This window comes from Echinococcus granulosus (assembly GCF_000524195.1).
Source record: "Echinococcus granulosus chromosome Unknown EG_S00006, whole genome shotgun sequence".
Taxonomy (NCBI): domain Eukaryota; kingdom Metazoa; phylum Platyhelminthes; class Cestoda; order Cyclophyllidea; family Taeniidae; genus Echinococcus; species Echinococcus granulosus.
Genome location: NW_020170386.1, coordinates 203,547 through 226,575, shown reverse-complemented (window position 1 = coordinate 226,575; position 23,029 = coordinate 203,547). Strand labels below are relative to the sequence as shown.

Below are 23,029 nucleotides of genomic sequence, written 5' to 3'. Positions count from 1 at the left end.
TCAGCTTGTCGTGATGAATGCGGTCAGTCATTGCTGTGTGAAGGCCAACTTCATTAAGGCCGCAAAGGTGAATTTTTATCAACTGAAGTTATCTGTACCCATGGAGTATTTCGCGCGCTGCTATATTCTGTTTTTGGTAGTTCCTATGTAACCCGTGAAATTTCCCAAAGAGGAAGCTCTCCTTAATTTTGCATGTCCCGACTTTCGAACCTGATAATTTTTTTTGTACAATGGGATAAGTTTCTGTTTAATTATGCAGGGGAATAAGTTACGCATACCAATCCAAATATCATTCCTCTAATGGCTTGCAGCCACCTAAAGCCGTTTTTCTAAAATTCTACTTTTGTTCGGATCCCGATTTTGTGCACATTTTATGATTAGATTTTGTTTACAGATATGCGATTACATTAGTTAATCTTTGCCATCTTCTCATGTAATCTTCGTAAAAATTTGCTAAATTCCCTTTTTTCTACTCACTTTTATGAATCCGACGATTCTTCCTTTTGTGATAATTAACTTCCGACTCTTACCCGCTTATTTGTTTCCGCTTTTTTTGCAAGTGTCTCGTGGAAGTAACATTCGAATTTCGATATCTTTAAACTAACTTTGAGCTTTAACACTTTTCAGTGGGTAAATGCTGTGACCATTAACACCTAAGAAAGGTTCTTCGCGTATCAGATCCTTTTTCGCGTTTCTATGACTGGGTTGTGATTGCAGCCTTTTGAAATATGAAATCATGCATGATCTTAATCAACTAATTTCTCATCTACATACATACACACATTAAAATAAAGGTTCAATAACTTATTTCATTATGGTTCAGTGCATTATTAATGCATAAAGTTGGTAATTGCCTAGGTGTTCATGGCAAATTCAGCTTATGTTTAACCCCCAACTCCGATCATGAAATGCTTATCTTAGGGTTCAAACCGTGAATTTTGACCTTTCTCCAATTTATGTTGAACGTGATTAATGTTTATCTGGTCATCTATAACAGGTCATTATTTGCGATACCCAATTTAAAGTGTCGGTATTTTATAATTCTGCGAATATTTCCTCTCCATAATCCATGCTTAAAAAGTGTTGCTCTTGACCAGTTGCTATAGCGCGCAGGATAGATCAAAGTATATTAGCGACAAATTAACCCATTCATTTAACGTTTGTTTCGCAGGATCATTGGGTCCCCTGTGAAGTTCGCTTGTTGACAGATGATACGGACACCTTTTTATGCATAAAATCGCGCCCGTTGGGATTTGGACAAACTGAGGAGGATATAAAGAGCATCTTTTCAGGAGTCTCAGCTACTGGAACTATTTCGAGCACAAGCAACCCCACACAGCTTTCGTCAGTGACTCCAGTTACTCGGGCTTTCACCGCGCTCTGTAACCTCTCCGAGTACAAGTCATGCACTGTGGTGACAGTTTCAATCAACGATGTGGGCTACTTTGCTCTGAAGTTAGTTCCAGCGGGGATTTTCGGAAATAAACGACTTTACCTCGCAATGTCAGGTGAGACAGAGGCCACTACTTGGATGTCTATGATTAAAGCTAACCTGGGGAAGAGGAAAAAGGCGGCCAAAAATCCGCTGACGCAGTCGCGAGACTCTCTGGTGGGTACGCTGCGCCCATCGGACAGTCAGGATACCCTTCGAGGCGATTCCAGCGCAAACGTCAATAATCGATACGATCTTGACATCGACACAATTGATAATGAGGTTTATGAGCCATGTTCTGCACGTGAGTCAAATATTAAGTGACTAACATCCACTCTATCTAGGTGATTAGGTGTTTGAAGAGGCTATTGAGGATCGTTAACTCATAAATCGAAGATGGACATTTAACATAAACAAGACCATGCCCAATTAGTCATTCTCCAACGGCGTTAATTACCTCTTAGTCAGATTTTTAAAAAATGGATGCATCATCAAATTAGTACAGGGCAGGACAAAGTTTACGCGCAGTCGCTTAAAGAACCATTAAGTCACCCCAACACAAACCATTAGTATTTAATTACTCCTGGGTCATCCTCTCTCGGCGTGGACAAGTGTCGGCCCAACGACTCACGCAGAGGCAACACCTTTTACAAACTGTCGTCCCAGAAGTGAAAGTTGATACTTCCTTTAGGAGTGAGAGGGCTCAGTTCTTTAAAAAACCATTCGCCATTATTTAATTATAATTGTACTCAAAACCAATATCTGCAGTGAAATTTTTAGAGTTATACCGCTCTTAAGGTGTACGAAATGAGAATTTGAAAAAAAGTGGAAGTATTTAAATCAATATTTGATTTAGTAATTTATGCTTTAGTTATTGTAGCAATCATTCCTTTGCATATTTGAGAATTTTGCAGATGACCTCTAATAATGTTAATTAGGAAGGTTGTTAATGCACAAAAAGCATATTTGCATTGTTTTTGGTAGAGGACCTTATACCAGCAATAATTCAACAGCGCGGAGATTGGGAAAAGCTGCGTCTTTCGAAGATGGATTGCTTTCTCCGCCTCACTGATGACCGTCTGGAGTTACTTGATCACAATGGCGAACGGGTCCTTCATTGGTTCCCCTATCTGCTCATCCGGCGGTAGGCTTTTGTTTGTTGCTCCACAAAAATGTTAGCTTGAGGACTGCTTGTATTTGAAGCGCGTGTCCAGCACACACTTCATAAAAGTACATCAAGAAGTGTCCTAATATGCTGAGAAGAGGCAACAATTTTCCAACAGTTTTCGTCCAGATCCCATTACGCCACCATTATGGAAGAATACTTATACAGCTTGTTGATGAGCAGTACATCTTGATGCAAACTAATAAGCTATGTAAAAATAATGTGACAGAATGGAGAGAGAGTTTGCGATAACTTTTTAAATAATGGATCTGATACAAAGGGCAGCGTTCTTATTTTGGAGGGTATGTTTAAACCTGTCTGGATTTCGCCCTGAAAAAATTGTCTGTGCAAAAACTTTGCTAAAAACACCAATGACTTCTTGTAACGGCAAAATCACCAATTTTCTTTTCTCATATAATAATGAATTACCTTTCTCAGTCTTAGTCGTGGGAAAGGTGATTCACTGTGTTAATTCGCATGCTTCTACCTGTTGTTTTGGGCCGCACTCACTAATTTCGCCTTAGTTAAACATTCCTTGACAAGGGGCATGAGAAATACGGACTCACCTTCTTGTTGGCCTAGCCTCAACCCAGAGTTGTTCGAAATCCCTCGGTACATCTTAAACAGAGAGCGCTGTTTAAGTCTGATGAACCTACCTTGACACTCCTCTGCTGATGAACTCACACCTATCGTTGAAATTCAGTGGTAGAATGAGCACCTCATGTGCTCAGCGCTTATGGACTTGCACATCCCGGGAAATACATTTGGCCCCACAGGGTAGCACTCTCGTTGTGCGCGCATTGCATGAAAATCTTTATCTGTCTGTCAGGGTGTGGGAGGGGGGGAGGAAACATGGCGCACGTCGGTAGAAGAAACGGCTCCTTGGCACGAAAAATGCGCAGTGAGTGACATGCACAGCCTACAACCTTGAAGGCTCCCTCTTTGCTCTTAGTCGTGAGTGTGATTGGCGAAAATTGTCTTGCCAGCAAAGGGTATGCAAAGGCCATGAATTTGAAGGATTAGAGCAGATTGATCAGAAAATATTGTGTACATTTCGGCGTTTTCCCTAATAATTCAATTCCTAGACTTTATTCGGTACAAGTGAAACAATAACGGACACGAAAATTTTAAAAACCCACATTAACAAAGTTTTTCCTTATAGTATTGTGACAATGCTCGGAATCGGGGAGTTACTGTAGCCTCCTTTCTCTATCGAGACTAGGAATAAAGCACCCCCAGATTATATGCGTCTCAAACATCCTTCTCCAAGAATGGCGAAATGTGAATGCGGTAAAAGGCAATGTTTTAAATAATCAGTACTGGATTTGGTGTGAAGTTAATAGTCATTGTAAGTGTGCAGCTGAAATCTTGACAATTTTTTTTGTTTTTGTTTTTTACAAAGTGGTTGGAGACAATCGTATTTTTATTTCAAAGATTCGTGTTGTTAAGTCAATCAGAGTTTTTGAGTTTAAAAATCACTAAAGTCATATTTCGTTAAAGGTTTGAGAATAATGTTACAACGCCTACCATTTATGTGAATTTTTCACATCCTTAGGATGTGTATGCTTGTGCGAATTCTTAACGTAAACTTCTTTTGTATCTAAATGAAACCACAAGTAGTTCTGTATGAAATTTTTGGATTATTTTGTAGTCTCTTACGCCCTAGACTGGTAAATATTGTGTGAAAACCTTAGAAACAAATCTATTGGCATGTATTATATGTGGGTAAGCGCTAATAGTTGTTTGTCGTGTAAATAAAATAGCTTTGTACTTTCTTCAAAACTTGGATAGCGAAAACGATCCCATTAACGTAATAAACTGATTGTGTCCGGTGAGACTGAATGAGCCACTAAGAATATCGCGTGTGTTTGCGCATTTCAAATTCCGTGCACAGTGATTTCATGCAGTCTGAAAGAGTTAATGGTGAATATAGTAGCATTTCCGTATGGTCCAGGCCCGATCTGAATAGTGAGTGGATTTCAGTTGTAATTTCACATGTTTCTCGATCGTGTAATGTTCGCGACGCAAAAAACGCAGTTGGTGAGCATTCACTGCTCTCGGGTGATCATACGGCGGGTTTATTACTATCAGTCGAGTCAGTCAGCCGCTGCTCCCTGAATCGCACGTGCACGCCGCCTCGGCGGTGGTTCACGTGGGGCAGGCTGGCCAGTGCCGCTCACGCTGCCGAGATGGTTCTCATGCAGCCGACGCACCAAACTGACGAGACGGTTTCATCGCCACGGTTCCTCTTGATGTGATCTTCTCTTCTGCTGAGGAATTCAATTAAGCATCTGAATGCCCTTGTAATTTTTTTTCTCTTCCTAGTATGTGGTGTAACATAGCCCGAATACTTGATTACGTACTTGGTAAACAAAAGAACAATTTAAAAAAATAATGTCAACTTTACCTGTCGAAAATCGAACGAATTAAATATCCATAATGCTTGTGAAATTGCCGTAGTTCCAGAAATTGTTCATTAACCTTTCCTTGGTGTAAATTCATTCATAGCGGATGTTTTAACTTGTAATAACTACCGTGTTGCCTACTGAAAGGATGGCTATGTTGAGCCTAGTTGGTGCACTAAAGGGAAAAATATCCTTTCCAGAAGTATCGACAATCAACATGCCTAAAACATCTCCAGCAACTTTTGAATCTATGTAATTATTTCCATTTCCCTACTTACAACATTCGACATGTGTACTTGCAAATTTGTTGTTTCCAAGTTGCGAATATGAAGAACTAAAGACGCTTACTGTATGCAATGGCTGAGAATGCCCTATGCACCAAATACCAATCTATATTGAAAAGGCTCGAAGGTAATTGCATACCCAATAAAACCACGAAGCATAAAAGTCATGAACGGAAGGCCTCGTGTAAGTACCAAATGACCAATTGAGCCAGAGCGACTTTAAAAACGCCCACAACCGGTAGAATGCTATATTGCAACAACCTCCTAGGAAGGCGTGGTCCGTCTCTCCATACACCGTTTATACCGAGGATAGCGGTAGCAGTGTTGGAGTGACTCACTGCCTACCCTGGTGTCGGTAGAATATTACATCACATACGCGACACGGAATGAATGCATGCAGGTGAATCTTCTGAGATGCCGATTGGCAATCAGTATCCTATCTTCGGTCATTATGCTCTCTTCAAAAGTCAATCCGTTGGAACTGATTTCAAACAGAAATCCGTTCTGATTATTTCCTTATTTGTGCAGGTTGTTCCAGTGGAATCACTCTTTCAAGTACGGTTTCGCCGTCTTGTTAGAATAATGCGTATCCCTTCCAGTATCGACTAGTACTGCATTTGGACAGAATTTAATTCTTTTCACTTTAACCAATAGGTAATAAAACATTATAGGTAGGAAGCGTGCTAATGCTTTGCTCATCAAATTCCATTCATTGATCACTATGCGAGGTCATGATGAGGTTATCGCTACTGCTCAGCTTCACTGCCGTAATCGTCTCATAGACGCCAGAGATCAAATCTTCTAGGTGTGAGGAGCAAAAAGTTGTTTCTTTCCACAAACGCTTACTACTTCGCAAGGCAAGAAGAGTAGTTGGTAGGGAAATACTGTTGTATATTTTTAATACAGAGAAAAAATTCACTGATGCCTACTTGTGAATGCAGACCCAGGTTAAATGAGCATTATGGCAGAAAGCGTAAAGAAGTGTAATGAAAAAAGCGCAAAACTCTAGTAAATTTGGAACATGAGGTTTGATTACGTGTCGTAGATTGTGTGCGGGTAGGGCGTTAATTTCAAATTTCAATGAGAGGCTAAATTCTTAGAGGTGACGAATGAGATTGGGGCCACTAAAATGCAAATAGAATAATTTCCTTTAACATCGACTGGCCTTTTCTCCCGCCAAAACAAATCCTGGGCTAAATGTATGCAAGTAATTGCACTTTAATCAGTTAGTATAGATAGAAGCTTTACACCACCTTGATCAGTGGTGAAAGTGGGCAGTTGAGAAGCCGAGACCACAATAGCGTGCCACATGTCGCGACCAACCGAAGCCTCGGTGGGGTGGAGATGCGTGCTTGCATGTACTTGGAACCAGAGTTGCGTGTCGCTGCGTAAATTGACGTAAATCACGGATCAGGTATCGACAAGTGTACACCAGTTGAACTCATGGTGCATTTGGACGCACTTTAGAGCGCGTATACTTATAAGCATGCACTTACCATTCACCGGAAAATCCGCGTTTCACGTATCAGCAGGGACGGCATGACGAAAAGGGCATCACCAGGATTTTAATATTCTTAAAGATCTCCCTTTTAAGAAGGGACTAGTTAAGGGTTGCTCTATTTTAAAAATTGAGGGGGTATTCAGGGATTCCTAAAGTAAAATTGAAGTGGATCTCCAGCGAACTTTTTGGCACTTTTACGGTTCCTAAATTCGAAAAAGGAAACTACTATTCTGGCAACCACTAGGTTAGATACAGCACAATATATGCTACTTGCTTTAGCTGCAACACAAATATTCCGGCTAATTTGTTGAATGGGACGATTTTGGGATGATGAATATTTCCTTTCATAAGGATGTTGAACAAGTGTCCATCCAGCGATCGCTACTTTCATATGTGTAATCCACATACTCTGGAGGTATTATCACAAGCATGGCTAAAGTTATTTATGGCCTTGACTACAATTTTGTTTGGTGGTCCTCTCACTGCACACTCCATTGGACAGCGTCGGGAACCCCTCAACTTCCTGCGTATTTTCTCCGACAAGTCTATTATAAGGACAGTAATGACAAGGAGCCTGTGGCGACCATAGTATAGCACCCAAAGTTCGCGAAATTACTGAACCTTTCACCTCACTGTTATTTGAGGTTTCGCGGCACTTAGACTATACTTTGTTTCAAAAACTATAATATATGTTAGCTTTTCGGTTCCGAAAATGATGGTTCATCGATTTTTCATATTGTGGGCTCGAAAAGATCAGAAAAGATAAATGAGGAAACAAGTGACTCACTAAAAAAGATTCAAATATTGTGGTGTAAAATCACGTCCGATGACTTTTTGATGGCTTCGGCTTGACACCTAATTGTTAGGAGTGTTTCATTTTCGTGATGGAGCTATTCAATTCACGCCCCTGATTTCTTATCCTAGCCTTCACTCTAGCACTCTCTTGTTGCGAATCTACGCCTTTTGTGGCAATGATGGTTGCGTGCCTGTTTATTTGCGATTCATGCTTCTCTCAACATCCTCAGAGTGGATGAAATAGGCCGATACATTGGCAAAGTGCTGTGCCTCGCGTTGCAATTTAAGCCAAGAATTGTCACGTGCTAATCGCCTTGGAGAAAAATGGAAATCGTCAAGCCATCACACAAGTTCTTTTTACCAAATCATACCGATTTTGTCACAGTCTAAGAAACTCGAACGGTGTTAAACTTGCACGAATTTTGGGTTTACATTCTTTTCGAGGGGACAAACGATTGGATGTTCGGAAAATTTTAAGTTTCTTCAACTATTTACGATTTACGGAATAAACCCAAAAGCTAACTCTGCAAACTTGGTGCCACATTCTTGTGCAAATCACAATGCAGTACAAGAGATAGTGTAGCGTAGTGTGGCGTCTCAGACAACGCTTAACTTAGAGGTGCTATCCAAACTGTCCGAGGAGGTGCACTGGTGCATGACTAGGCCAATTGTCCAGGAAATGGGCGCCGTGACTTCGTATCTGTTGCACATATATACGTGCTGGCACACCAAAATTCAACAGAGCTCTCTCGCGAAGACCAACAACTCCCACGTACAATTACGCAGAAGCCTTTTACCTCGTCTGTGGAGGCCATTGCAATCCATCTGCACGACGCGGCCAGTGCGTAGCCTGTAAACATCATGTGAAGGATCACAGGCCCGCTTCACCCTTACAACTTATTCCACGCGATTATGCTTTCTGCCACAAAGTGGAGTTACTCTGTTCAGACAATCGTATTCGCATCCATTGTTCTTGTTTTTAGCGATGATTATCTGAAAAAAGGCATTCGTATGCACAAATTCCTTAAGGGAAATTCGATTAAAATATCACTAGTTATTAACGTGATCTCACAGCGTGAATGACAATTTGGTTCAAAATCCCAATCTATATGGTTACCAATTGTGCACACACTTTATTTCCTTGGAAATGATCATGACCGACTTTTGTTAAATGCTTTTCAATATGCTGAATTCAGCTATGGACTTAGTTTAGGACCCATTATTTTCGTGAAACCTAAAAGCGCTTCCTCGCTAAGTTTACTGTAACTCAATAAGTACATTTAGGTTACTTTAAAGTAAAAGACATTAAAATATCCGCTGAACAGAGGTGCCACCGCCAGTTGTCATCCTTTATCAGCTTTGGAGAACTTGATTGAATTCTGGGGTTTATGTGCAAGGGCTAGAGATATTAACAAAAAAGTTAACAATAAGTGGGGTTAATGACCAAGTTGCCTGATTGCAGATTCGGCGCAGTAGGAGGCGTGCTGCGCATTGACGCGGGTCGCCGATGCTCCACCGGCGACGGCCGCTTCTTCTTCATGTGTTCTCCCAGTAACAACCAACCGGTGGATGCTATCGTGTCGCAGATTCGCCATCTTGCTCTCGAGGCCAAACAGCGTTTGCGTCAGGAGCAGGCCGCAAGACAGCAGATGCTGCAGCAACATCAGGAACACTGTTTCATTGCCGAGATGGGGTCTTCCGGTGCCGCGGATCAGCTCCCGCCACCGGTGCCGCTGAAGGGCTCCCCCGACTTGGGAAGTGCTAAGTCCTTCTCCAAAATGGGTAACAGGAGTCCTAGTCCGAAGGGGAACTGGCGTGGCACCATCAACCCCGGTGGCAATGACAGTGGCAAGGGCAGCAACGGTGGCTGGTGGACATCGGGGAATTTCAAGAGAGCTTCATCAACACCAGTCAGACGACAAGTGGAGGAAATATTGGATAAAACCGTATCGCAGAAGGAGGGGGAGGAGGTTCAGGGGAACTGCTTACCCAGCGGTGCCACGGATTCAGCTATTTCATTACAAAAGCCAATGGAAAAGGCAGTGGGTAATAACAATGGCGTGTTTATTGCGTCACCGGGAAAAGCTGTAAGTGTGTGCTCAAACCTATTAAAGTGGGCTTAGGAAATCCAAAACTATATAATGTTTATCACGTACAAATATGAATGATATTAAAATAAGCAGCATATTGGATTTCTCACGAGCCCAAAATTCTTATACGCATCTTACAAGGGGCTGTTGTAGGCATAATTCGTGAGGGATAAATGCTAGATTACCTAATTACTAACTCGATTTTAGCTCCATTTAACATCCAAGCAAATTGTACATTCAATGGTTAATGTTGTAATAACTTTCGGAGATTAAGAATATTTTAAGAGGGACGAAATGCAGTTTAAATGTGCAAAATACTAAGAAGGATCGAAGGTTTACATTAAACTTCTAAAAGTGGTGGGCTTTTACATTGGCGTGAAGATGAGGGAAACCGCAATTAAATTTTACAGAATGGGAAACAGTGTTTGTTTCATTAAATGTTTTTACCCAACACAAAGTGATAGTCTAAACTCCTGATTGAGGACTTGTTTAAGTTTGGTAGTCGCAAGAATTTTAAGTCAATTTGAAGAGGAAAAGGACCTAATCTGTTCGTTGAGTTATTTTTCGTCTTTTAAGCGCATATCTCAAAGCTCATATTAGCACAACTGTTGCCATAATTATCAACTCATCTTAACTCTCAGCAAACGCATACCACCGGATTACCATCGTGAAATTATTAAACATACGCGTTTGTAAGGTATCATGTTGATACATTCGCGCAATTGACACGGGTACCTTCATAAAATTAGGTGCTGTGAATGAAACTGTAGTGGTAACTAATCAATAGGCACTGTGACTAATGAGCATTGAGACAGCCGTTTGGAGACTAAATACTTTGATGAAGAGAGTTTGAATCACTCCTGCCAGTGAAAACGCCTTATCGCAACTACTGTCTGCCCAGATCGCTGCGCAACTGAAGACCAACGGGCAGTTGCAATCAAAAGAACCAACACCAGTGACGCCAACAGCAGAAGTGAAGGAGGCAACATCGAATGGGATTGCGCACCAGCTGCGCTTGTACGACAACGTGCCCACCTCGGAGAGTGGAGAGAAGGCGGGTGAAAAGGATACGCAGGGGACGGAGGGTAGGCATCCGGGCAGCGGTCTGGGGCCTCCAAGTACCAGGGTGCAGCGTTCAGAGGACACCAACCTTCCTCCCGCTCCGCCCCCACCCACTACCCCCCTCCTCCTACCCCGCCAACATCGCGAGGCGAACACCAGCGCCATCACTATCACTAATGCTCTCGAGGGTGATGAGAGCAGGTCTGGAAATTCGGTTAGATACAACGGTGCCACTGTTATCAACAACACACCACCATCCGTTGTCCCCAAATCATTTGTCAACTATTCTCCAAAGACCTCCGATCTGGCCAGCTATCGCCAAAGTAGGTCATGATAATGTGATAAGACACGTACCTTTAGTTGATCCACAGAGCGCTGACGTTATGCCTTGTTGTATTCTCACATTTCCTTGATTTCCTGACTTTCACAATCTGAAATAATGAAATTTTAGCTAATAAAGTGGTGCATCCTTGCTGTACGGGCATTCGATTATCAAGTCGTAATGTCAAAATACTGCGATATTGTATAACTTCCAATAATTTGTAGTATTTGAATGAGAATATCACCGAGTTCGAGTCTACCTATATCTTTTCAACAGTTAGTTCTCCCGGTTTAGCTGTTGAATATGGCTAAATGGATAGAAAAGTGTGTTATGAGGTCCACGATCACTCAAAGAGCATTGACTGCGCCATAGCGAAAGACCTTACCAATTTTTGTATGCGACTAAATTCCCGGAGTTTATCAATGTTACATTTTTTGCACCTTGATTCCTCTAGTCAGGTGTCAGGGTGGTTTAACAACATGCGTGTATGAGCCACCGACCTTGAAAACCAACAATCAAACAGCGAGTCTGCTCATCAGGCTACTGCAAGCAATGTACTCCTTAAACATACATTTTAATGCGAAAAGAGGTTGCATTTAGAAGCATGTAGAACTGTCAGCAACACGAGCAGCGCCGAAAAGAAAGCAAAGAGACTCGGTCCAATTGATGTTGCAGCGCAATAATTTCTCAGCCATCCTTTTTATCGTTCACATACTTGTTTGTCTCTATGAAAATACTTGTTTTCACTAAGTTGTTTTTTTCTGCTTGTCTAAGTTGTAGGTATAATCACACTCATCACCCTAAATTTAATTTGAGTACACAGTAGTAAATAACACTATTGTGCATGGCAACCAACGCTACTTTTATTTAATTTAGGGTAACTTAAACATTTAGGCATGAGTCATGGTGAGGCAAATCCTAGGCACGCTCATTACATCACCTTTGTCTCAGAGGGAAGCGTTGCATGATTGCTAAAGGAGTACAGCGTAGTATACAGTTAGCTATAAATAAGCAAATAAGCACACGCATTGTTTTGAGAAGAGGGTCTTTGGTGTACTCAGCATCATTGGAGTCTCCACGCCACAGTTGGATGACAGGCATGTCGAGCATGCGGGCGTACCGTCCGTATAGAGGAGAGACACCGAGGGAAGGAGGGGAGACAGAAGTTACTTCGGGCCTGTTGAGGAGTGTGTACAAATCGCCACCGGGCAAGTCACTCTCTTTCGGCTCGGGCGTCTACGAGTCGGAGGAGAGGTCGCCCACCGATCTAGTACGTCTGAATATGCGCGGACTGGACGAGGTACTTCAGGAGCTGCGCGACGCCAACCAAAATGTTACCTCGGCGGTGCAGGCGGCGGAACGACAGCGGCAAGTGCATGGCTGTTCTACGCCTCACCATCTCCACCAGCAGTCGCGGCCCAGCACGCTCACCAGGACCACGAGCCCTGCTCCCACTTGGTCCATTAAACGTGACATCTGACGTCGTTTGTTGTATACATGGCTTTTGCCAACTCTATCCCTTCTTTCCAGGCCTTCTAGTAGAAAATGTCGTTTAGAAACTTCTCGTGAGTGCTCATTTATCGTCTCCTTTATAACCTTACTTATCCAACTTTTGTCCGCAGGCAACTCCCCTTCATCTGCATGAAGTATTTTGACGCATTGCTACTGAGTCTACATAAGTAGCATTTAATATGGGAATCTAAAAGTTTATCCCAGGTGTTTAATTTTCTTTGGAAAATGGATCTTTGCAAATCTATATCGTATGTGGTCACGAAAAGTAGATAGATATGAAGGATGTGCTGACATGTGGGGTTATTATTATGGCTCATTTTTCTATTCCTCAAAAATGCAATAAGGTTTTTAAAAGGTGCCCATTCCTTGTCATGAATTAAAATAGCGGATGCTTGTCACCTTGATTTTTTGCGGTTTAAATTGTAACGTAGGGAACAGTCGCAGAATTCTTACAAATTGATTGGAAACAGCCATGCAAAGACAATAACATTGCCTTTTACTTCTGCTCATTATCAGGATTGCAGTTAAACTAATCGTGCGCGAGTGTGATCCACTCAACTAACGTAGTCATCGTGCAACCTCGCGTAACATGTGCTTGGTAAAACTTTCCCATATTTCGCTCAACTATGTGCTGAGGAAAGGCAAAGTCCTCTGTGCACACCGTAGTGTCGGCTTTTGCAGAATAAAACTACCACGTGGGTGTAATGGGTCTCCCTGGGGGGTTAGAAAATAGGAAAATGCTATTACGGGGTAGGATTTGCAGAATTATTTACGGCAAAACAAAAACACAGACACCTCTGAAAGGTAGTTTGAGTGGGGAAGTACTGGCACAACACACCATGTGGCTTCCGTGATTACCACAGACCATCATTACTCCAACAGGGTTACAGAAGGAACCTCATTCATTATGAATAGGTTTAAAGAGTGAAAGCTCGTTTAATTTAAGATAAATAATTTCCTAACTGGCAATATTACTCTCTCCCCTACCTGAGTATGTATATCCTCCTGTGATTATAAGTGCTGAGTGAAAACAGGCAAATTTCAGGAACGAAGAAGGTGCAAAATGAATTCCTGTTAATAATACTGGTATAGAAACTATCTTTCAGTTGTATTTCTCAACTTGTAATTTTCTTTAAGAATAAAATTATCTGGTTTGTTTTAATTGTTCCGTTGGTAGAGGAAAAAACAATACTTCACTCGTATTAATTTGCTCTTTTGTCGTTATCGGATTCCCTTTTAGTGAGGGCGAGAGCCTTCGCCCATCTGGGCAGTTGTTTGCCTGCTTAATCGAAAGTGACAGCTGTCCACTTAATGTTTGCTCCCCTGATTGGCATCCACCTACTAATAAAGCTCGTGTTGCCATTTGCATGCACTACCCCTTGAGGGGAAATTAGCCCTACCCGGTCAGAATTTTGGATAGGAGTCAATTTATCGTCCATTCCTTCTTCCTTCAGTACCAGATATCACTCCTGCATTTAAATGTGCTAACCTAATGAATGCGCGCGCAAATTTCCCATTCAACTATTCCATAAATTAAAGGCATCCATTTATAAGAAAACAAATCCTAGTTCCCCCAAATGGCATTGGAAAATTTATAGCTTTTTTCTCTTCGCGTGATTCGGGTGTCAGTAGCTCATTTTAATTCCGAATGGAAGTGTGTGCAGGGGATGCACGGTTAGTTAAAGTCCTCTTGCGGCGAAAATCTTAAATAAAATCAAACTAATTATTCTATTCACTGGCCATTTAACTCTGCCAAGAGACAAAATTTAATGTAAGTCTCGACTAATATAAAGTTGAACTACTGCTACTACTACTATCCCATTGCAACCGCAATGATGATACAAGTTTCTAGAGCCTAAAGAAGCGTACTTTTAAGCATTTTCGACAACCCAAGCCTCTGACTTTCGTCTAAGTTCATTCAGACTTCTCAGCGTAGGCTAACACAAAAATAACTAATTTTACTAGTAATCAGGCTTATTTTAATCTCAAAGGGTAATTCTTGAAAAGACTGATGGTTTAAATTTCTGGTAGGATTGGTTAACGACCAGGAATCCTTGTAAATGAGTTTACAAGTGCTGTAAACTCCACCACAAACGTGAGCATCAACCTAAGCTGGAGCACTTGTGTCACTGCTATCGAATCCAAGACGCGATTTGTTCCTAAATGTGTCTCATTTGCCAGGCTCTATAAATGGCAAGATCACCTGATTCATTTATTCGTCTTGCTGTCATGGTTAAATGAGATTACACAAATTAAACTGTGAATTAATTTCCATAATTTCAAATGGGGTGGTGGGTGCTACCGCGTAGGGTGGTGCAATGGAAAAGAAAATCATAAGGCAAATGGCATTCTCCTTCACGTATCTAGCGAACGAAATTTTTAAATGAAGATTTTGGTTATAGAGTGCTAGTAGATAATGCATTAATAATATTCAATTTCTTTACTTGAAGGCGTCTTACAATGTAAATATTTTTAAAAGAAGAAAGTTAATTGGCATGCTTCGTTTCACAAAACCCTGATGATCAAAATGTTTCTACTAGTAGTGGGAGATTTTACATTCCTGACTTGCACCAGGGACAATGAGTTTTTAAGTTCAACTTAGAGAACCGCGACCCATTTGGCAATATTAAGAACAACTCTCTTTTGTTCCATTAACTTCAGTACCCGATGAACTTATTATTCGTGATTCACTAATAAATGGACAATGTTTAATCATGACAACACAGTTCAGTGCAGGCATTAGCGGGTCATCAACTTCCATTTCAGTCATAAATAATGCTAATGTTTAACCGCCCAAGAGGAATGTTATCCGCTGCTGATCCTGAGTTCAAACATTTAGCAAGAGAATTAGATGTGGTGGCAAAGGAGATGTTCCACTTTGGTAAAGCCAATGTCGTCATGATTTCCCCTCGCTACGAAGTCAAGTATGGGTCCATTTGCTCCGATATTGCCATTTTCTGCGTTCTTCAAAGTCAGGAATTAATATAAGTGGATTGAAAGTGGTCTATTTTTTCCGAAGTTTTGCCGAGAGAACTTTGTCATTTCTATCAAACTGAAATATTAAACGACAAAAACTACTGATATAATTTTACCTTGGGCATTCAAAGGATATTCATACCGAAGGAGCTATTGATATTCAAATTTTCAGTTGGAGACCATGAAACGAATGTGAAAACTATATTGAATCATTTCATTTGATAATCTGCGGTTCTTATCAGGAATAATAATGTACATCTACCTCTCTCATACTAATTGCTTAATCAAATAAAGTTTTTGATTCCAACTTACAGAAGACCTCACAATTCAGTCTGATAGACGTAGTCATCAGGCTATTGTCGACTAAAATATGGACAGAAATTGAAGTGTCATAGCTATAACATACCTATGAGATGAAAATTGGAGGATAAAACACAAGTGCCAACTTTTTACCTTCACTATAATCCCATATTTTGAAGGATGTTACTTATTTGCCATCCATGACTAATAATTTTTCTCCCTTTAAATAAAGGGCAATTCATGTGTATTAGCTGAGATTCAAAATCTAAGGGTAGTCGATAATTTATCAAAGTCCCATCTCGAACATAGCTGCTTTACACTTCTCTTGCGTAGTGCTGGTGGCCACTGTTGGGTACTCTCAGGAGAGGATGCAAATAAATTTTTAGTATTTTGTGAGTCCTCAAAAACTAGAAAGCAATTTCATGCTAAGCAGGAGACAGCGAAATAAATTAAAGATTTCGACAGTCCTAGATGACTTTAAGGCATTGTGGGAACAGTGGTTTGAAAGTAAATTGCAAAACAAGGACCATGATCCACGACCCATATTTAAAAAATCCCAAAGTAAGAGACCTTTCATGTGAACCATGGAATTGCGTTAGGAATACTAGCTGCCAAAGTTCAGAAATAAGCAGGAATTCTTAGGAGAAATTCAATACGCTTCCCCATATTACTAGGGTGAATACCGCGACTAACTAAATTATCTGAATGCATTATTCCACCATTCCATGCAAATATAGAACTTCGCAGGCAACAGGTTAGCAAAAATGCTGTTATTCAACTACCACAAGAGCTAATAGACGTGGGAATGATTCGCTTCCAAAATTTTTAAACTATCCGTGACGTAAAGGATCGGCTGTCGTCAGTTTGTGAGGAGATGTGAAATTGCATTTGGAAAATTGCGATATCTTTTCTTGCCAGAAATAAACTTAAAATGGGCTTTTAAATTCGACCAACTAGAAGATTTCGGATCGCTTAATGATAAAAAGTAGAAAATACACTTGAGGAGAATGCCCAATATTAGCCATGCACTTTCTGATGAACAAGTTTGAAGTAGTGCTAACAAGAAAGAACGCATTCCCACTCCCATCAGAATCGCCCCAATGACTCCTCTTTAATGTCATGAGTGTAATGTGATTGTGTGCCACTCTTTACTCTCCGATTAGCCATAAATCCTCCCTTAATTGGAGCAGATTTTTGTATTGCAGTATCACATGCATAAATTGTGGATGTTTAAACACATTCTTTAAATGAAATCATGCTAATTAATGTTACATAATACAAATTTCATGCAGTTTTTTATTTGAGTAGTTTCCCTGCTTCCTCGTTACTTATCATCAAATGGTTGTGTAGCAAGTTAGCTGTTGTGCTACTTCCAATGCACAGGCTATAAATATTGGTAGGTGGTTGAAAACCAAAGCAGTAAATAACTTTCCTGATGTACTCTCTCAAACGTGTCTTTAATGAAATAAAACACAATTTCTGCAGAGTGAGGTATAAATGTCCTTATTTTATTATACCATTCGGATTCAACACTTTTGATCAATTCTAAGGTAAGTCAACCAAGGTAAACAGTGGAATGGTCGTAACTGAAAGAATCTAAAATGCTGATTAATCATTCTAAGTGTTTTGGACCCATTTCATGCCTTTTTCACCACTGAACTCTTAGGAATCCAAGACAGACAGTTATCTGCCGCACACAATTTAACTAATGGAAGCCGCGGGACTACCATCGCAAGTAACTGCAACACCGAACAGGAGGTGGAGTGGACGCTGAAGTTCATTATTTATTCTCCTGAACCCTCACCGAATTGTAAGCGGTTGGGACGACTGAACTGTCATCGTCAACCGATGCTACTTTAATCAACCTTAACATTTGTTGGTTTTACTAAACAAATAAATTTCTGGATTATGCATACACTAAAGCGGTTTTGAAGTGTATCGAAGTAGATCAAAGAAACTATCTACACCGGTGGTACACACAGGCAAACACCCTCCTTTTAAGAAAGTTGTGTGAGAGTAGTTGTAGTAAAATGACATGCGGCAAGAGTGGAGGGATCATTTGTAATCTTGAGGACCTATATAAGGTTATGCCAACTTTGTTATCTCCTATGGAAATTGCTAAATTCGTTTGCTTTTCTACTTATATTTATATTAAAATCTCAGATACATTGGTGGGCAGTAAATGAAAACGGATTGGTCCCAAAAGTAAATGCACCTATTATACATTTTTCAAAAGTGAAAACCATAAAAATGCTAAATGATTCACTACTGTTGTCCCTACTTGCGTGCCTGGACAAGAAGTCATTCAAGTGAGGGCCCTTTTACTTTCGTGATTTCGCCTAACCTTGATGGCAGAAACGCCTCTTGCTTTTAAATTGACAATTTGAAGAAAAGTTGTGCATCCTGCCTTCTTTTTGATCGAACAGGAACAGTGACTTGTAATGCACTAAAGTAAGTTGACTAAACGAAATTTGGAGAAGAAATCTCTCAGCATGCATGATTAATGTGGGAACCGCCTTATCCAAAACGCAAAATATGATACGCCCAAGCTGCTCTGTGAACGTGCCTAGTACGTTTTCGACAAAAACTAACTGTTCAAAAACAGCTAATGGGTACCTTTCCCTTTTTGTTATCGTGTGTTGAGAATTGTGACGCAGGCTCTCAATTTGACATAGGGCCAAGTCAAAGCAGTTGGATAAATGACAGCTCAACTGCTGCTCCGAGTGCTCGCTAAGTTGATCCCATAACCGTGTAAGGTGTTTGGGCAATGTGTGCCTTCATGGTAATAAATAACTGTGCCCGTCGGTCAAGGAAGGCAGCGTCTCAAGTGCTGTGGTTCTGGCCACCGGAAACCCATCAACCGATTTGCGCATCAAAAGCCGAAGCTTTAATCCGGTTAGTGGGTGGTTTTATGGCCGTTTGATCGATGTTAGTAGCGCTTGGGTTCACTCGTGTGGGACCTTTTGAAAATAGCACTTCGGAAAATTATGCTGCCTACAAACCTGTGAACATCATGTGGACATTTCACAGCCAATAAATCGCGGTAAAATGAATTGAATGGCTTTATTAATCAGGTGCATTAAAAAGTGCAGCTTAACAAACTGTAATATCATAAAACAGCCTAGGTGGCTAGTTGCCACCGTTATGGTTCAGGTTAATAGCCGCCACTATGAGCATCATTGAAAAAGGAAGTAAAACAAACGCATAAATGCTACCAATAGCGCACCTCAAAATTACACTCAACAGAGATTTCGGACAATAAAAAGGAAAATTTAGGCTACTACGATGTTTTTCCTGACCCTGAATTTCAAACTTTTCTTCCAACATTTAGCACTTTGTGAATAACGCATTTTCATACAAAAAAAATCTACCATACCTGTATCTAGAAGTTATGGGTGACCATATAAAACTGATGCATGTATAATTTGCCCAGTGATTTAATTCCTACTTTCTTTTATGTTTTTCCAAGGATGACCATTTTTTTTCAGCAGAAAACATTCGGAAAGATCACCTTTTAATCTGATCAGAATAATGCGGATCATGGTTGTTTCAAGTGCTACATACACTTTTACTTCCTCAAACGATACACCGCATCAACAGATCACCACTTAGGGTTACGTTAATATCAAGAAGCAGGGACTTCAGAATTAAGGCTGTAAAATTAAAGTACTTAATAAGTAGACGAATGAACTATAAAGCCCTTATTCAACAAAAGGCCAAATTTCACCTGAGTGTTTACAGGTACACCTAAATAACACTCAGACGAGTCCATTTAAGATACACACGAAAACCAGGAATCCTTTTCTCTGCAGGTCTTTCTGAGGTCAGATGAACTTATTTGCCGTTTTATTACTTGGCGGCTACTGTGCTCAGACCTAATTGCATTTTCTTGCCTTTGGTTGAGAGGAAAGTTTGTTAGTGATTTCCGAGTGAAGGTTATTTTAAAAGTTTTCGTCCAGTTGCTGCATTTGCTCCCAACTAGTTTAACTCCACCTTAATTCTGCTTCTTTTAGCATGAAGGTCGGATGTACAACACAAACTACTTCCAATTTTAAGTCATCCGAAAAAAAAAATTTCCGACAAGTCTAAAGGCAGTGGCACACAACCTCATACCACCCCGAGATCCAGCACCACAATCGGCTGAGAATCGCAGTAAAATGGAGATGCCATAACCACTTACTGAACCGATTTCGAGTATGTTTCTTAGTAGACTTGTTTTCAATCATGAAAGCTGGCCTCCACATTTCCTTCTTTTCTGCTTGATACCTTAATTCATAGGGGAGAGTTTACACAGTGTAATACCTTCGAGCAGTAATGATTTAGAAACTGCTAAATAAAGCGGTCGATCCTTACAATACTGGTCGCAAGATTTTATACACAGTACCTAGAACAGTAAATTAATCTGGAGGAGGCATTATTAAAGATTTTCCTGGGCTGCTCATCCAGATTAAGATTACGCGGTCAAGCATTCCATAATTTGTGCCTGCTGTCACTGAATGGTGTATAGTAAATATGAGATTGCATGCACTTTAAGGATAAGCTGGGATTTCGACCCCTAAGCAACGCACACATTGAAGCACCTTCCTTACCAGGTCAATAGAGAAAATTTAATTGCGCAGAGTACTGGACATCCAAATTCATGCGGATTTGAATGGAGGCACGATTGCTGGTCATAAAATAAGAGCTATAAAAAGAGGTTAGTTCTACCTTCCAAAAGCCACCTGAGAGATCATTCTTGCAGTGTTCATGCTCTAGATCAATTTGGTTCATTCTGCACACAATGGTAATTGTACGAACTCAATTAAGACTAGTGCATTACAGTAAAATAGGAACTGAATACTGTTTCAGTTTTAAATTACTTTTGGGCAGGCTACTTAATTGCGGGACAATCTAACACATTTACATAACTTAGACCAGGTTTTCGTGATCGCATCGACTTTGTGCCTCCAGCATCGTTATTGTTACGCTTCACGAAAGATTATCAGGTCTACCGTAATCTCATTCAAAGCCCTCTTTGTTATCAGAAGCTTTTTATTTTACCAAAGAGCGCGTTTATACTCCGTGAAATCTGAAGCTGATCACAAAGATCATGGAAAAATATCGCTGATTTGACACAACAAATGTCATGGAATTGCATTTTGCTCAACCTCTTACAGTGCAAATAATTAACTAACTAAATGCACATTTTTATTAAAATACAATTTTAGGAAATTCCATCAATTTTAAAAAGGTGTGGGAATCACATTCGTGAATGCAAAAATGTTGGGAAATCATTGCCTTTAAACAAGCTTTTGTTAACTTTGTATGAAAGTGGTATTAAACCACGACTAAAGAATGCGAACGGTTGAAAGGCAGGATTTCAATTAGTTACGGTGAGAGGACCAGAGATGCAATAAAATTTGATCAATACTGACCCTCCTGGAGGCATTTGCTGCAGCAACGACGGTGATGAGGTTGAGGCGACACGCCAGGTATGCAGGGATAGCAACAGACATTACCATCACAATCAGTTTACAATAGGAGTCAAGAAATTGGACGTGGTATGCGATCGTCCTTTCCATGCCGTTTCTAGTTCGCAAGACTCCTACATAAACTTACCCGGCATGATGCATTTTGCATCCAATCGTTCGAGCTTTCATTTGTACAAATCTGCATGAACTACCACATGGATCGCTCCATTTAAGAAATTATTTCTTGATTTTTATATTTAAATTCAAATTGTCTTTGCTGTTGTGAACTAGGTTTAACAGCTAGATCCTCAGTTAGGAATAGACGCATTGAAAGCATAATTTTTTCAAATAAGTGTAGAGCCTCTTATGATCCGGTTCATATTGGAAGCCCATTGTTCATTGATGCCTTCAGCCAATATTCTTTGCATATCTGTGGGAGGGTCAACTCTACAATATTTGCCTGATTAACTAATAAGGCAGTTGGCTCATCACAAAAATATTTGTATTTTCACTTCATTTAAAGAGGCTACCATGGTATTGACTTTACTTGCAATTTGGAACAGTGTAAGATTGACTTCTCACGTACGTCTTCATATACGAATAGTATGGAAGTGCGCTGATGGATTGCTTAGAGTAATACTGGCTCGACGATCCATTTGCAAAAAGAATTTGGCCACAAGGAATTAGCTCAGTGATGTGAAGCAACTTTACTCGTTTTTTGAAGTCCCTACAAATGTCAGGCGATTTATGTTTTAAGATGTCTCGGCACAATTCATAATTATAAATACGCAGGATGGGTTTTGGTGAAGATTAAGCTCTTTTTTTCTTAAAATCTCCAATCTATCATATATTCCACATTAAACTAATTATATTACTTACCATCTTTAATAATGCATGTCTATCCGGCTTGATTAACTATATCTAAAGCGTTATAATATATTTGAGAATGCAACTCAGCTTAGTGCAGCTAGGTTCGTCAATTTTACCGCATTCATGACCAAATCGGTGAGGGAACGATTGGGTAGTGACAGAGGTCAAATGCATGGTGGATACGTCCGGAAGTTTTGGGTTAGTGAGGAGCCAAAAAACAAGAGAAGTTATTAATGGGGCTCCTGACGTATCAGCCATCATCACAACAGCAAACAACAACAACCCAAATCCAGCCTATTTAAATAGAGAAATAAAAGTCAGGGTGACAGAACCTTTTCATAAAGTCTGAGTGAAGTAAAACACTACAAAATCACTGGTTAAATTGAAGAATACAGAGTATTGTCAACCCCTTTATTTTCACTGTAGACCCGTCAGATTTTAGATCGTTAAACTTTTTCAATTGAGGTGGACAAAATAAAAACTTTCATACATTAATCTGCACGGAAACTTTGATCTGAAGAAAGGCATGGGCATTATACCTGTGGCTGGGGTCAAGAATATTGGTTTGGAATGCTAAACTAATCTCACTGCACCCATTTATAAATTGGTCTCTATTCTCGAGCTTAGCAGCATACAAACGTTGTATCAATGTATGCAACGGCATGAGAACAGCTACTTAGTTGCCTCGTCTGAAATGCATTCTTTCTTTGGTCCGTCAGGGTGGAATGGCTGTTAAGACAAGGCCATCAAGTTTTCTGTGTGAAATACCAACGGTAAACTTCGTATGTATTTACAAACCGGAGCCTAATTAGCTAGCCGAGCAAGACGAATGGAAGGGGGAGGTGGAGGCAGCAGATTGCTTAGT

The 23,029-nt window shown here is 40.4% G+C and overlaps 3 protein-coding genes across 3 annotated transcripts; 2 read left to right on the top strand and 1 right to left on the bottom strand. All coding sequences in view use genetic code 11, as the record gives it.

Moving 5' to 3' along the window:
- Nucleotides 1-13: 13 nt before the first annotated feature.
- On the top strand, nt 14-4,855 carry EGR_01520 (hypothetical protein; the record flags this gene model as incomplete). Its single annotated transcript, XM_024490769.1, has 4 exons — nt 14-67; nt 1,172-1,736; nt 2,417-2,576; nt 4,552-4,855. The coding sequence occupies 4 exons, from the start codon at nt 14-16 to the stop codon at nt 4,853-4,855; spliced, it is 1,083 nt and encodes a 360-aa protein (XP_024354634.1).
- Nucleotides 4,856-9,021: 4,166 nt separating this feature from the next.
- Nucleotides 9,022-11,068, top strand: EGR_01519 (hypothetical protein; the record flags this gene model as incomplete). The annotated part of the gene is made up of 2 exons (XM_024490768.1): nt 9,022-9,669; nt 10,574-11,068. 2 exons carry the CDS (start codon nt 9,022-9,024, stop codon nt 11,066-11,068), a joined length of 1,143 nt encoding a protein of 380 aa, XP_024354633.1.
- An 8,883-nt stretch (nt 11,069-19,951) lies between these two features.
- Nucleotides 19,952-21,339, bottom strand: EGR_01518 (hypothetical protein; the record flags this gene model as incomplete). Its single annotated transcript, XM_024490767.1, has 2 exons — nt 19,952-19,984; nt 21,259-21,339. 2 exons carry the CDS (start codon nt 21,337-21,339, stop codon nt 19,952-19,954), a joined length of 114 nt encoding a protein of 37 aa, XP_024354632.1.
- Nucleotides 21,340-23,029: the final 1,690 nt, after the last annotated feature.